Source organism: Pithys albifrons, chromosome 22 (assembly GCF_047495875.1).
Source record: "Pithys albifrons albifrons isolate INPA30051 chromosome 22, PitAlb_v1, whole genome shotgun sequence".
Taxonomy (NCBI): Eukaryota; Metazoa; Chordata; class Aves; order Passeriformes; family Thamnophilidae; genus Pithys; species Pithys albifrons.
The window spans coordinates 4,503,561-4,519,006 of NC_092479.1; the positions used below are offsets into that span (position 1 = coordinate 4,503,561).

Genomic DNA, 15,446 nt, shown 5'->3' on the forward strand with positions numbered 1-15,446 from the left:
ACAAATGCTGTTTTACTTGGATTTCACTTGCAGAGCTCTTTCTTCTTCAAAGGAAATGCAGTTACTCACATTCCTGCTGGTGGCCCAGAGGAGGGACAGGCTCTGGAAGTTTGGTACCAGCCCTCTTAGTGCTCCACAGGTGCAGGGCTCCCACAACAGTGGTCAGCCTCTGGCTTCAGGAATGTTGCGCTCCTACTGAGCACTCTCAAATTAACATGAATTTGATAGAAAGCATTTTAAAAAATACTCTGGACTTCACAGTCCTTAGGGAACCATACGGAGTGCTGCTCTGTTTCCAGGGAGTTTTGCCACCTTGATGGCACATCACAGAGGGGACACTGTGGCCAGGACAGGCCCTCCCTCCGTGCTGTGATGGCAATGGTGACACAAATTGGTCCCATACACTTACTCAACGCCACAAATTTGTAACACATTCAGCTACTTTAGCGAACAAGGAACAAAGTGGTACATGTAGTGCAGGGTTACAACACACCGTGCTGTCCAAGTAGCTTTAAAAACAAGGAGGTTTTTTAAGTTTTCTGATATAAGAGTCAATTGTAAAAGGCAAGTAAAAGCATTAAAATGAAAAAAAAAAGCAGTGGCAGTAGCTGTGCTGCCAGGTCTGTAGCAGGGCAGGGCTTTGATGAACAAACGAGTGCCGACAGGAGCCGTGTGGTGACTGGCTGCCCGACGCTCAGCCGCTGGGCCCAAGGGGGGCTGGAGGAGCAGGCGGCAGGGACCTATCGCTTTCACTGCCTCCCTGCCAGCGTCTGGGAGCATCACAGACAGCCCAAAGGCTCCAGACTCACTCCCCGTTCAGTCTGGGTCCCTCATGTCCCTCAGGCAATTCTCCAGAACTTCAAGATCTTCTCAGTGCTTTGGAGAAAAGATGGCAAATAACTCGCTGTCAAGCAAAGAGAATGTCAGTGTCGTGCAAGCAAAGCAAGAACGCCAAAGCACATGGAGATGTCAGTGAACACGCGACTTGGGCCCCAGGGCAGCAGAGGCAAAGAATCTCTTGCTACGCTAAACAATGCTCAAAACACTGATTTTCATAATTGCATTATTTGCATACTCTCCCAAGCAATACCTGAGCCTGGAATCTGCAAAACATGGATGATGACTGATTCTGGACAGCAGGGCAGTTGTGTCATGCTCCTCCAGACAAGAGCAAGCACGTGGAGCAATTACTGCTGGCTTTTCCTACCATGGAAATTCTGGGCTTCGACCAACAGGGACTGTAAACAGAAAATACTGTTGGAACCAAAGCCCGAGGTAGCCTCTTACGTTTCCAGTGTTTAACTTTTTCTTCTTTCTCCCACCATGTCATTAAGTGTTTACAAGGATGATTAATGACTGCGTCTGCCAACTGTTAACAAACGGCATCTCTGCTCAATGCCACAATCCAGTGCCTGGCAAGCACTGTGCAGAGAACAAGGTTACATCAGCATCCTTGAGTCCCAGCACCCCAGGAAGCTCCCTCTTCCCACATAACCTGGTCTCTGGACAGAAAGCAGTGGGATGCATCTCCTGTGGACAATGCATCTTGCTGCTCAAAGCCACTAGCGGGTCATGAGGCAGCAGTCTCTGCCACCTGCATCAGGGGACACGGGAATTCAGCTGGGGTGCCCAGAGGGACCCAGGGCCATGGGCTTAGTGCTTTGGGAGCCTGGCCCCACTCCTGCAGAAGGGAACCCAGAACCAGCACTCCCGGAATCCTCCCTGAAGGTGCACTGCCAGCACACGGAGCGGGAAGCCTTTGCTTCCCCAGCTCACTGACACCAAACTGGATCTGTGTTACACAAACCCTACAATGGTTCACAACAAATGACAACCAAACCCCAAGAGCGAGGAACTCCCTCACGTGCACAGAGCACTGCAAAACTTTCTGGTAATTAGCTGGTCTGTTCTAACATGCGAAAATGTATGAAAACCCCATCTCTATCCTCTCCCAGAGCCAGAGGAATAAGCACAACACACCTTCCCAGGCATCTCAAAAATGTAAATCTGTAATTAAATTGCTTGGCTAAACTTATGATTTTCTATCTCTGGTAAAAAAAATTGAATTAGAAGGAACACTTTCTTCGGTAGGAAATATAGAACTGCTATAAACTTGATTTAAGACAAGATGACATCTTGGTATGTAAATGTATTTCCATCAAACATTTCAGTTCCAAATGCATGCTCTGATGGAAAGCAAACACCTCGATAACATATTCAAAGCATTTTTAAGCACTCCATTTCTCTTCCTACTCATCATGTGATTTTACTATGTGTAAAGTCAAGCACAACCCATCCAGCTCTCAGAGGATATGGTGTCTCCATCCCATCTAGAGCAACATCTGACCATTATTCTCAAGCTGCAGATGAAAGCGCTCAGAAAAAGTTATTTGCAGTGTTTCCATGGTGATGCCCTGGCAGAGGAACAAGCAAACCCCATCTGCTCCCTGACCTCTGTGCTGACAGCACCAAGGGGCTCAGTGACAGCACACACCTGTCCCACCACCCCAGCGGCCCAGAACATGCTGGAACACACGTTCAGGGCCCTGCAGAGACAGCAAGAGTCATGTTCGAGTCTCCTTGAGGCATCCCCATGCAAAGAGGCCCAAAAAGCAACGCTTAAGGGTTTTGGAAAGGAGCCAGGTCATGGCTGGCTTAGGAGGTTGGCCCCACCTGTCCTCAGGATGCATCCCACACCACAGCCCACACTACCACCTGTACCAACCATCACCTGCAGCACTCACACTTTACAGCCCATGGACACCTGCAACTGCCAAAATACGCACAATTCAAATGAGGACAGCACTGTCACACACATGTTCAGATCTTTAAGTTATTTATGCACTTCATTTCTTTTCCATCTTTTACTAAACCTCCCTGTCAATGAGACACACACAGGACCAGGGATTCTGAAATTAGTACAAAGATTCTCGAATCACCACTGTATAAAATAACATCTTTTTCTTCACTACTTTACAACTTATGCCTCCACCAGCACAGGCAGAACATCTGTGTACTCAGATGAAAAAAATGTATCCCCTTAGGAATGCCTGAGGAATGTAGTCCAACATTATTATTCAATTATACCCTAAGAAAAATTCAAGTTTTAAAACGGCGAACAGAATTAAACTTTCAGATTGGGGGTGGGGAGGGAACTAAAATCTGGAAGCTCAGATCCCTCCTTCCCCATAATTAACACAAATTTCCAAGACTTCACCTAGGGATAAGACTCTGCCTTTTTCTTTTTTTCCCCCTCTGAGCTAATGAGGCCAAAATTCTCCGGCCACAAGAAAAGCTCTTCCATTTAAATAATTCAACAGGGAAACTGCACTGGCCACATCACACAGGATAGCAGTGTCAGCAACAGCATAACCCATGACAGACCTGGTTCCATGTCCCTGTGGTGTGGCAGCTGCAGTAACAGATTTCGGAGGAGAGGATACAAATGAGAGTGACAAACCTGACATTCAAAAAGACAGAAGTGGGCTGGGTCTGGCTTTTAATGTCCCTGATGATCATGTGTAACTATTAGCAAACAATCCATTTAGAACTACAGCATTATACAAGCCCACCCCAGTAACAGGCTGGCCAGCCCAGCAGAGTCACTCACTCCCCACTACCTGGGACACTAACATGTCCCTAAGGAGGAAGGCCACACTCCCAAATTCTCCTCCCAGCCTAACACACCACACCAAGCACCTGTGTTTTCCTGTTTGCATGCTGTCCTGCTCATGAATAGTAACAGTTTTCAGATGTATGATGAACTTTGCCATGTCCTGTACCCAGGGAGGCTCCACACATCAACCCTACCCAAACCATTTATGCAAGAACGTGCACAAGGCTCTGCACTGAAGACAGCAGCACTACCACAGAAAGTGACTAAAACCCAAGCAGCTGTTTCCAGTAAGAAGGAAAAGCATCATTCTATCACAAACCTGTGAAGACCTTGGTTTCCCAACTGTCCTTGTCCAAACATCATCTGTCAGGGCCACTGGAATTGCCATTACTCCATGCCCTGTCCTCGTTAGTACAAACGATATTGCAGAACAAACCACGAGCCACATTTTCAATTTACCCTTCAATGCAAATTACCCAAGACAAAAACATCTACACAAAAGCCAAGGCCAGCAACTCTACCAAAGACCCAATTCATTCTGCCACAGTACTAGGAATGTTAAAAACAGATATCTGACTGTAACTTCCAGTCTCCAAAAAGAAGGGGATTTAGGACTCCAGTTTTGAAAAATACACACAGGAACTGCTCTGTGATTGATTCGATGCTCAGCAAACACACACAAGTGAGCTGTGTTTGATCCTGTGCTCAGCTGCCACTTGCAGGTGTTAAACTCATGAGCACAGGTTCTGTTAACAAGTTTGGACGCTACAAATGGGGATCAGAGGTACAGGACCAGTCAGCTCCCAACAAGCAGAACTAACTGGAGCTTTACAGTCATTTCTTCAAGTGGATCGCCTCGATTGTTAAGGGATTCGCACAAATAAGGCAAAGCTATGGCACAACAAAGATACTGAAAACTAAAACCACACTTGTGAGTGTTGCCATGGGACATCCAGCCTTTCTGCCCAGCAGGAATAAAGCCTAGGGATCATAGAGGTATCTGGGCAGCTCTTTAACTTCACTTTGGCCCACAGACACCCACATTTTAAATACTTCTGTTTCACTTAAATTACGCCAATTGTGATGCATTAACAGGAGACCTGTGAACCAGCACACTCAGGATAATTGGATTCCAGTATAAAATGCCCAGTTCTGTGTGTCCCTTTTTCTTAATGAGATTTTTCAGACAGAGGTAAGGTGGTTATTTCCAGGTCCCTGTGTGGCAGGAAAGAACATACACCAACTTTTTGTTCAAAAGTCTTCATGCACTGAAGGTAACACCCTGGTACAAACACACCTATCTAATTTTAAACCATTTAGAAACGGGTCATTAAGATAATCCAAGATTTGACTCCAAGACAGGTCACACATATGAGCAACAGGCTCCTACTGTACTAGTGGTCAACTTCCACATTTGCCTTCAGGTCCAGCTCAAACCTCACCTACAGCATGTACTAGGACTTTATTATTTATAGAACAGGTTCCAGAGCCAAGGATTTCATATCCTGGAGCTCACATGGCATGCTTTCACAAAACAATCTATAAGCATTAAGTAAGATGGTGCATTTAAGAGTAAGTAAAAGATTTAGCTACCTCGTTAGTGTTCCAGCGGTGCCTCTCTTTCGGTAAACTTGAACATTTTGGTAGACATTCAAGCAGCTTCTTCGGTAAAAAGATTTTTACATGACTGCCATTGCTGTTCCCATGATCATCTAGAAAGGAGAGGAGACACATGATGTACACACAGGACAATGGGTGGCTTTCACCAGGAGACCTGAGCGACAACAAGATTTGGAAACTCCCCAGTTCCCTGTCCAAGAGCAGCAATTTGCCATGGCAATAAGACAAATAACAGCTTTCTGATGAAACTGCAACTTTACTTCAGAAGTATAAATACAGTTTAATTCTTTGTGGTTGCAAAGTTTGAGAAGAGCATTGATGAATTTGGGCATGAGGAGACTGTGTGTGCTTACCTGTGCCTATTTTAGGTCATTATTTCTCTCAGTGACAAATTTTACAAGCAATAGCGACAAAATGCTGTAGAAGCTGTGACCACAGCGGCACAACCTGCCAGGGAAGTCATAAATGAAGTTCACACTTGACAGGATTTGCAAGTAAATAAGCACAGAGCCCCAGCACCTGCTATAATTTTGTCAAGCAGCAGCAGAAATGCAACTCAAGGTCTATTAGTTCATTTAAAACTAGAACGCACTGTATCCGATCAAACCCAGGTTACTCCTCTTTCCAAGTACAGCTCAGAAAGTGAATGTAGTTCCTCAATGTGAAAGTGAGAAAAAGGGCTAGAAATTTTCTTACTCTACCATACCTGGGGTCTCAAAAGCAGAAACACTGAAGAATACAAAATTATTCTTTCTTTATTGCTACATATGTACAAGGTGCGTCAATTACACTTAAAAAACCATGTCCCAAAAAGTCCTGCCCTCCCAGTCCCAGCAGCAGCACCTTAATGATGTCCATCAACCCTCCAGCACCACCGAAAGAATCAGAGCATCCATGAGCTGCACATGTTTATCAACTGAATCGGTCCCCACAGGAAAGGGAACTGGAGCAGCAGGATAAGAGGGGCCCAGCCACAATGCAGAGCTTTACCAGTTCTCCCTCAAAACCCACTCCCTCTGCCTTCTTCTACCATCCTCTCGCTTCCCATGACAGATCCTGGGCAGAGGTACACAAGCAGTACACTTACTCACTGGCATTTTACCCTACAAAATTAATTTATAGTCATTTCCCATTTGGAAGTGTGCAGAAAAAGGATATTAACTTCTTCCTTTTACACATCTAATCATTTTATGTCATTAAACAGATGCCAGCACTATGATAAAACTCCTCTGCAATTTCGTACAACACAGACATTCCCTGTGACCTGCAGCGAACCCGACACAGCCTGGCCCACGAGCATTCTTAGAAATGATTTAGGAATTGCGGAGACCTCACACCAGCAGCCAGACATCCCTGGTATTCTTAAAGCTTGATTAGACTCTTGGATGTGTCAAGTTCAACAATATACACGCTGTTAAATCAACTGCTCGTGCAAGCCCAGCAGATGAGTTTACAAGATAAGCAGCGATGTGTATGATAAACGTGAGCTGCTCTGTAATTTATGAGTCCTGCGCACTCCCTGAGTTATTGGAAACTTTACTGTGAGACTGTGTTGGACTAAATCAACAGGGCTGCCACTTTCCAACTTCTTCCTGAGCAAGGAGCAGTCAAGCAGGATCGATCTCTGCTGGACTGATAAAGAAATCAGGATTTCTAACTGGACATAGAGTAACTCAGACTGTTACTCTACAGGGCTTTTTTCCCCCCCAGACAATGCTCTGCACATGTGACTGTCACTGCTGCTATTTCCCTCCACCCGAGCCACTCAAACCCTCATGAACACCCATGTCATGACACTGGGGCTTATCCACAAAGGCACAATTTGTCTGGGGCAAAGACCAGAGCCAGGCAGCCCTGCCAGCAGCCCCCACCATTCCCACCTGCATTTTCAGATCCACTGCCCGATGCAGCTTCACACTCCCTGCTTTCATTTTACACCATTTCCATTCTTCATTCAAAACACTGCATTGCTCTACATTCAATTCATTATGGCACAAAGTATTTTACGGCACACATTATTGCTTTTATCAGCCAAACTACATCCCAGTTACATCTCATCAGCTTATTTTCCATGGGCACATTTTAATTGACATTAATTGTAATACTTCCCCTTACCTCCGTATCAGTCAAGTCCTCTATCATTCATTCCATTATTTTGCAGGGCTGGCAGACCTCTAATTATTCAGCTCGTTTTATTAACTTTCTTCCATTGTCATCAATTATCAGTATTATTAATCCAGAAAGCGCCTATGGATAATAGATCCCTTTAAAATATTTTGGTAGAACTTGTCAGAACTTGCTGATGCTAAACCTTCCAACTCCTGTTGTTAGCATCTCCCACCTTGTGTCATTACAGCAACGGAAGGTCATTCTCATCATCCTGTAACACGACTACATCTCACCGATGCCTCCCTCTTCAGCATTTAGCAATGACATTTCTTCATTCCAAAAAATCCCCAACGTGGAAAACAACAACTGCCACCCGCCTCGATCCAAAAAGCTTTTCATTACGGACTCCTTGAGCCACACAGTCAGAACACACAACAATCATGTTATGGGACCTGAATCCTAAATTCAGTGACCTCTAAACCAGGTTTGACCTTGGAAAAGAATGAAGTCAGCCAACTAGCAAGACCCCATTGCCCCAAATAATGCACACACACTCATCTTCAAACTAACTTCTTCACCCTCCTGGAATCCCTCACAAGGTATTCCCACAGAGAGGAAAGTTCCTGGGAAGCCAGGCACAGAAGAGGATTGCTCTCCCAGTGGCTCTGTGGATACTGGTGGACCACGAGTTCCCATTCCTTCAAATGAAGCACCACTTCCCTGCTCCCGTTCCTCATAAATAACACTGTGATCCTTCCAATGAAACATGGACAGCTTTAGGGAGGTGGAGCAAAAAAACCCCCCCTGCTATCCCTTGTCTTCAATCAAATCTGCCATTCCTAGTCTGGCTGACGCTCTCACCCACCACCACAGGGGCTCCTGGTGAAGGTGGAGGAACAAGAGCCCACGTTGCTCCACATCCCTGTGCTCCCAGCAGCACGGCCAGAGCACCCACAGGCAAACTCCTCCCTTTGTCTCAAATTAAAATTTCCTCAGTAGCTTAAAAGAGGAGCTGCAACCTCACAGCACTGATTTGGTTTTACTGTGCAAACCCAGATTTGTACTTGAACTTTCTCCTCGTTTATTTTTGCCATGGGTGCGAATCACAACACCGAGGTCTGCAAACCTGTCCAGCGTCAATAAAAAGTGTCTGTGCAAGCAGAGCCGCACTGGCATGGGGAGGATTTGCCAGTAAAGCTCTATCGACACAGGGGTTTTTAGTGCAGAGCTGGCCACGGCTCAAAAATGTTTCCCAAGGCAGGCAGAGCCACAGCCGAGAACACCACTAAGAAGCTACAGACTAAAATACAGCAGCCTACACTGTCCTGTTATATATCATTCAGGATGAAAATCCAAAATTTAAGTTCCATTAGCAATCTTCAAGTTTACTTATTAGCAAACCAGAAACTCGTTTAGAATTAAGAAAATACAAGTATTATAAAGTTCATGGAAAGTTCCATATTAATTATACCACATAAACCCTTCGTCACTTTATGGGTTTCTTCATGCTTCTTGCACTTTATCCTCCCAAGGGATGCACCATGGACCATAAAACTTTAAAGTGCACAACAGCAAATCACACAGAGAGTCTATGCTCTACCCCCTCTCTTCAAGCAATCCCCCTCATACCCTCCCCCTTTTTTTTCTTTAACTGGTTCTTAAATCTTGAGTGATCCAGGAGGTGAATTTAGACCGCCAGCCCCTTTAACTACCACAGTTTGTCAATATAACATGTAATTGGAGAATACAGAAATGGCCAAAAGGGTGTTGATCCGCTGCTGATCTGCAGACAGGTCTACACTAGAAATAAATATCACAAGTAAGCTATAAACTCACAAACACAAGTTTTATAAACCCATTATTATGAAGTAATAACTTAAGGTTGGCCATCTTCTTAACTACCTCACAGGAAAGGGAAGAGGTGTTTAAACATTACAAATGGGCTCTTTAGTACAAAACAAACCGCTAAATCCCAGTGTCATCCTTGGCAGGGGAAGGGGCCAGCATCCAGCTGACCCCACCACCACTGACCGACTGCGGAGGCAGCAGAGCCGCGTCCGTACAGCACGAGGAGGGACAACACAAACATGTGCCCGCACCAACACGGTTCGTGGAGGCCACCAGAGTCACCGGGACACTTGCTGACCTCTGGACACAGACAAAACCAACAAATTCCATCTGGAAGCAATAAATGCAAAGAATTATCCCGGATCCAAACATCTGCAGGACTGCCATGCTATTTCTCATGGTTAAACTTCGGTCCTGGCATTTTCCACCCGTAAACGAGCAGCAACAGAAGCAAACCCAGCAGCTTTTGGTCTGTTTGCTAACAATATTTGGACAATTACAGTTGTAAATCTCTTGGCAACAAAAGCAGATTTCCAAATATCAATCAAAGGTGGCTAAGAGAAGATAACCAGGTCCAGCTCTGCAGCGCTGCTGTCTCAGCAGGGCTCCACTGGATGCCAGCACTCAGTGAGATGCTGGCTGAGCAAAGGTGTTCCCAGTCCTCCAGCACCAAATGCAGCCCAGGGCTGAGGGGAGGACACGAGGAAGGAGTAAACAGTTCAGGCAAAGGTAAAAAAATGTACAACAGGAGCGGGAGGCCAACACAAACCAGCACGTATATGGCCATGATTGCAGCCTGTGGGGAATATGTGAGGAACAAGAAAAACCAAAAAGCATAAGGAAGGAATCACAGGAATGGTGGCAGTATTAAGGCTGAGCAACAAAACCATTTTCCTCTAGGAAGTTATTGAATCTAGCCTTTACTGTCTTGGAGTATTTGTGACAAATACTTTGTTGCTATGACAAGCTCTACAAACAGTTCTAAAACCATAAGAAACAGAAATATAGCTAAAACCATTGCTGTGCATCAGTGACCCCGTTCCCTCCATCAGTAACATGCTACTCCCAAGTTCCTTTGTCCTTTTCAAATAGCAGAAAGTTTCTTGACCTTTTATAACTGAATTCAGTCCTAAGACCAGTTAGGCAAAACTGCAAATGGTGCATTTTGGGGAAGCCTTGATAGCTCAGTTCTCCCTAATGAAACCCCACATGCTGGCTGAGGGCTGGGTGACAACCAGCAGTTTACCTCTCATCCTGTACACCTATCCCCCTGTGCAGCACTTCTGAATCTACTTTTCCCAACCAGCAAAATGAGCTCCTCTTTCCCTCTCCCACCTCGGCGGGCAGTTCCAAGCACCCTGCTAATGTAGAGAGAGGAGAACTCAGTTACAATTCAGAAAGTGCACACAAATAGTTACTCTAACACCAAACTTTGGGAGCACTCAAACAGTGCAGTCGCTTCAGCATTTCCGGCAACATCTCACTGTGTTCAAGCTTGACTTTCACAGTGTTGCTGTTAAACCTGGTAAGTGCTCCAGTAGGAGACCATTGCTCACCATCACCAACAACTACTTTGGATGAGACCTCTCATCAGTTTCTCCATCCCTTGGTTTTCACTAAAGTTACACCATCAAATTCAATGGCAGTGAAGCCAAGGAGCAGAGGATATTATTGGACAGGTCTAGAAAAAATAAACCAGCTATTTATTCAGTTTCCAATACTACAGATGTTCTCAATGCTACAACACATTTCCCAAAAGTCCTAAAGTATTGGCTAAGGCCGAGGAATTTGCTTACTCTGATCCTATATGCTGGCAGCCACCAGCCAGATATTTTCGCTTTTTCTCCTTGTATACCATCAACAATTGAGTTTGGAAACCTACCTGGAGAGCTGGCTGGAAAAATCCAGCTCCCAGAACCAAACTGTGTGACTCGAGCAGAAGGACAGTGAGTCCTCCATACCCAGTGGGAACAGAGTTTGCTCTCGCTCACCCGGTGCTGTGATGGCTCCTTGGCACAAACAAGCCCTTCAACATCACCCTGGGAACGGGGTGGGTGCTGCACCCCAAGGGGCTTGGGCTGAGACAAGTGCAAGTACCCACAGGTGAACCCGCCTTTCCAAACCCAAGGGGTTTAACAGCACAAACCCAACGTGGGGCTGCCAGGGCACCGGGAGCTGTGGAAGGTGAAAACAAGACACGAAATGAGGGGAGAAAACTACAAAGCTAAAAGTCATCAAGGTGTGGAAGCGGAAGCCAGGGAACACCAAAGCTACAGGAAGCTGCTGGAAGCACTGCATTTCAATTAACCCGTCCCATATACCACAAGCATTCCACCAGCTGTGTTTCTCTCCCTGGAAAGGTCTGGGTTTGTCGAGGTTTTTCTACCCTCCAGAAATTACTGAAGCAGAGACAGAGGGATGCTAAAACAGGAAGGTCACATTCCGGCTCCCTCTTCCTGAAGACTGTCTGGACAGAGGAAGGACAGCTACTGCTCCTTCCTCCAACAACATCCACCATTGTAAGAAGGTCCTTACATTGGCAATGACATGGTTATAATACCAAAAGTACTTAAAAAACTGACCTCACACACATGTAGTTCCTGCTGTTTGGAAAAGGCAAATCAAGCCCACCCTCTGAACCCATCCTGCTGGCTGACAGCCCACAGAGAGGGTCTAGAAGCTTCACTAGGACACAGTTTGCTTCCGTCTCTGACAACAGAGATATTGGTAAAATCCCAACTGCTGAAATTCAGCGGAAATTCTGGGGCAAAGAGTGGACTGAGCTGAGTTCAAGTGCTGCCTCCTCCTCACGACAGTCTGATCCTGCCAAGCTGGACAGCAGCACAAAGCATGGCACACAGCCCCAGCCATCAACACACCGTAAGCTCAGGCTTGTTTAAGTAACAAAATCTTACGCAACACTTCCAGAGAGGGAAGTAAATATTTGCTATTTAACAACCAAACCAAGAATGTTTTGTTTTCAAAAGGCAGTTCCCTAAACAATCCCTCTGCAGTCAGTAGCATCTCCCCTCTCAGTCATCCAGTGCCACCAGCACCATCAGTTCATCCTGAGCTGCAGGGAGAAACACCCAACTCCTTCTATAACCCTGCCTGAACTAACAGACAGGAAATTCAACAGCCACATGTAACCAAACACGACAAAGCGCCCAGCCCTGCACCAGCCGCCCAGGAAACACACGGGCACTGCTTTCTGCAAAGCTCACGGTTACAGGTACCTGTCCATGAGAACACAGAAATAAAAAGCAAGGTTGTCCATGCACATCCTCTCCATTTTCAACTTTAAATCAGAAAAATGAAGTTTTTAAAAAGATCCCCCACCCCATCACCTCCCTGATGAAGTTCAGAGCTGTCACAGCTGCCAAGATGGCACCGCCGAGGGTCAGTCCTCCTGGCTCGGCTCAGATGCACAAAACGCAGCGGGAACTACAAAACCCACAAACCCTCTGCTGCAGGATGGCAAAAGCCACTTGGTCACCGAGCCAGTCTCATCCTGCCGGGGGAAACCAGAAAAGAGGAAACTCACCCGAGTTCTCTAAGCCATGGAACTCTTTTCTGCAGCCAGGGGACAGCGGTGTCAGCCTCATTCCAAACCTCACCTCCCACAGGGATCTCCTGCTGCTCACGGGGCACAGGAAGCCCCGACCACAGCTTGGCAGGAAGCTCCAGGGCCAGGCAGGTCTGCAGAGCCGTGTGCTGCTGCTCACAAGGCTCGTCGCTGCTGCACCGCGCCGAGGGGATGGAGCAGGCGGCTCCCCAATGAAAGCAGCGCTGCTCCGCAGCCGGCCCGTAAGCTGCCATTTACAGCGGCTTTTAACTCATTAAAGTAACAAAAATCTAAAGCAACTCGTGTTCTCTCCTCCAACACCTGTACTACTGGTGAAGCACTGCTTGATTCATGCTTTAAAACCATTCCACTTAAGTTTCTGACAGGTAGAGTTTAAGAAATGAATGGTTTATATTGCATCTCCTTGAAAATCCACCACTGAAGTAGGTCAGCGGGGAAGCTGCTCTGTGACTTACTACTAGAACACCCCGGCTGCCAGAGCAGAGCCAGGACTGCTCTGTTCCCACCTCCGTGATGGTGCTGTGCTTGGGCACCGACACAGAGCGGCGACAGCCACAGCCCAGCCAGCAGAAACACCGGACAGCAGCACTGGGCACAGCGGGCGCCTCTCTGGCAGCGCCTGCACAGCCCGACTCGACAGAGCAAACCCATCTTTTCAGCAAGGCCACACCTCACCCACCCCCAGAAACCAGCAACCGACACCAAACATGACAAAGTTGCAATAAATAACAAGCAGAAAGGACAAATCACCTTCCTAATCAGGGAGCACTGACCTGCCTGGTCCGAAGAGCTGCAGCCTCGCCAGAGCTCAGCACACCAAATCCTGTGCTTTACAGAAGGAAAAATCCATCATTCGTTGGCACAAGAAGCCTGAAAAGCGAATGGAGCCTGAGTGTGCTCTGGTGACAATACTGTCACCCCCAAGAGAACCGAAACATCACCATCTGAGCCAGGAAGTCCGGCTGAATGCTCAATCTCTCCTTGCTCACACCCCTGTTAACCAGGTGGCATTTTCCTACTTCAGTGCAGTTAATCATGTACTTATAAGCAAACGAAGAAAGAATGAAGACTAGTGTTTTCCAGAGCGTAGAAAAGATCAAATTAATGGATTTGGAAGCATCACAGAGACCAGTAAGAGACGAAGATGACAAACTCAAAATTACTACTACTACTTAAAAATAACATTTTTGCAAAGCCTTTGGCCCTCACACTGCTGGATGCGGCGCAGGCAAAACTCAAGCCAGTGGTGGCCATGTCCATGGAGGCTCTACAGCCACCGAATCACAAGAAACAACCCAAAAAAATATTCCCAAAGCAAGCTGAGCAAAAATCCAGACAAAAGGTGGGATAATCGCCCTTGTGTTTTAAGAAAGGGTTTCCCAGTAAAGAACGCAAATGGGTTCATCAAGGTGAGGACGCACATTTGCTGTGGCGGATAAGGATAAAAATCCAAATTAGTAACTAAACACCGTTGCTTGAGAAGACCAACCACATCCAGGCCAGTCCCTGGGGTGCCAGCACCTTCTCCCGGGTTTAGGCAGGGGATGTGAACGGCCCTCCGCCCTCTTCTCCCGCCCCTGTCACATGAAGTGCCGACACCGGTACCGGCCCCGATCCCTGCCCGGCGGTGTCCGAGCCGGTCGGGGCAAACTTCGCTCCAATGACCCGCAATCCCAAACCCGGCGCGCCCGGCCCGGGCCATGGCCGCGCTCCCGCCGGGCCGGGGCAGGAGCGGTGGCGGAGCGGCGCTTCCCCCTTGCGGACGCACCGGCCCCGCTCCCGCCGCGCCGGCAACTTTCGGCCCGAGCCTGGCGCCCCGGTGCCCCCGGCAGGGACAGGCCCGTACCCCGCTCACCTCCGTGTCCGCCGCTCAGCCCGCCCCCGGCACGCCCGCGGCGCGGAGGCCCCGGTTTGGCGAGGCCGCGGCCGAGGCCGCCCCGCTCCCGACGGGCGCGCGCCCGTGAGGCACGTGCGCCGCCGCCGCCGCCGCCGGGGGGGGGCCGGGGGGAGCGGCCCGGCCCGTCCGCGCAGAGCGGCGGCCCCGAGCCCCGCACCGCCCCGCGCCGGCCGCGCCGCCACAGCCTCCATGTTGGCGGCGGGCGGGCACGTGCCGGCGGGCGGCGGGAGGCGGGACCGGGACCGTGCCCGGCCCGGCCACCGCGGCCCCGGCGCCACGCGGCCTGCCCGCCGCACATGGCCCGCCCGCCGCCCCGGCCCGGTCCGGCCCCGCGGGGGCGCCGCCGCCGCAAACTTCATGCCGCGCGGCCCAGCCTGTTCCGCCGCCGCCCCGCGGCGGGGCCGTGGCGGGGGCGGCCCGGCGGGCAGGCCCGGCGCGGGGCCCGGCGCGGGGCGGGGGCGGCCCGGCCGCGTTCTCACCTTCCGGCTTGTTTTCGGCGGCCATTTCCCCTCCGCGCGCCACATCCTCCTCCGCCTCCTCGCGACCGGGACCAGGCGCGCGCCGCCTCCTCCCGCGCCGCCGCCGGCCCGGCCGCCCCGCGCGCACCGCGCACGCCCCGCGCCGCCCATTGGCCGAGCCGCCGCACTGACACCCCCGGCGGCCAATGGCGGCAGGCGGGGGGGCGGGCGCACGGAGGGGATGGGCGCAATTGACAGCGCGCCCAGCCAATGGGAGCGCGGCAGCGCTTCAATGGCACGCGCCGCAGCCAC

General features: G+C 49.1%; 1 protein-coding gene across 7 annotated transcripts in view; it reads right to left on the reverse strand.

The window, feature by feature from the left end:
• The window catches only part of CAMTA1 (calmodulin binding transcription activator 1), a 231,532-nt gene that overhangs the window by 202,339 nt on the left and 13,747 nt on the right, over positions 1-15,446 (reverse strand). For 5 of the 7 annotated variants that reach the window (XM_071575905.1, XM_071575906.1, XM_071575910.1 and 2 more), the window contains exon 3: positions 5,210-5,328. In XM_071575905.1, the coding sequence (XP_071432006.1) occupies positions 5,210-5,328 (119 nt within the window). Of the gene's footprint in view, positions 1-5,209; positions 5,329-15,155; positions 15,296-15,446 lie in introns of those variants that run through there. The other 2 variants (XM_071575909.1, XM_071575907.1) reach the window with 1 other exon arrangement.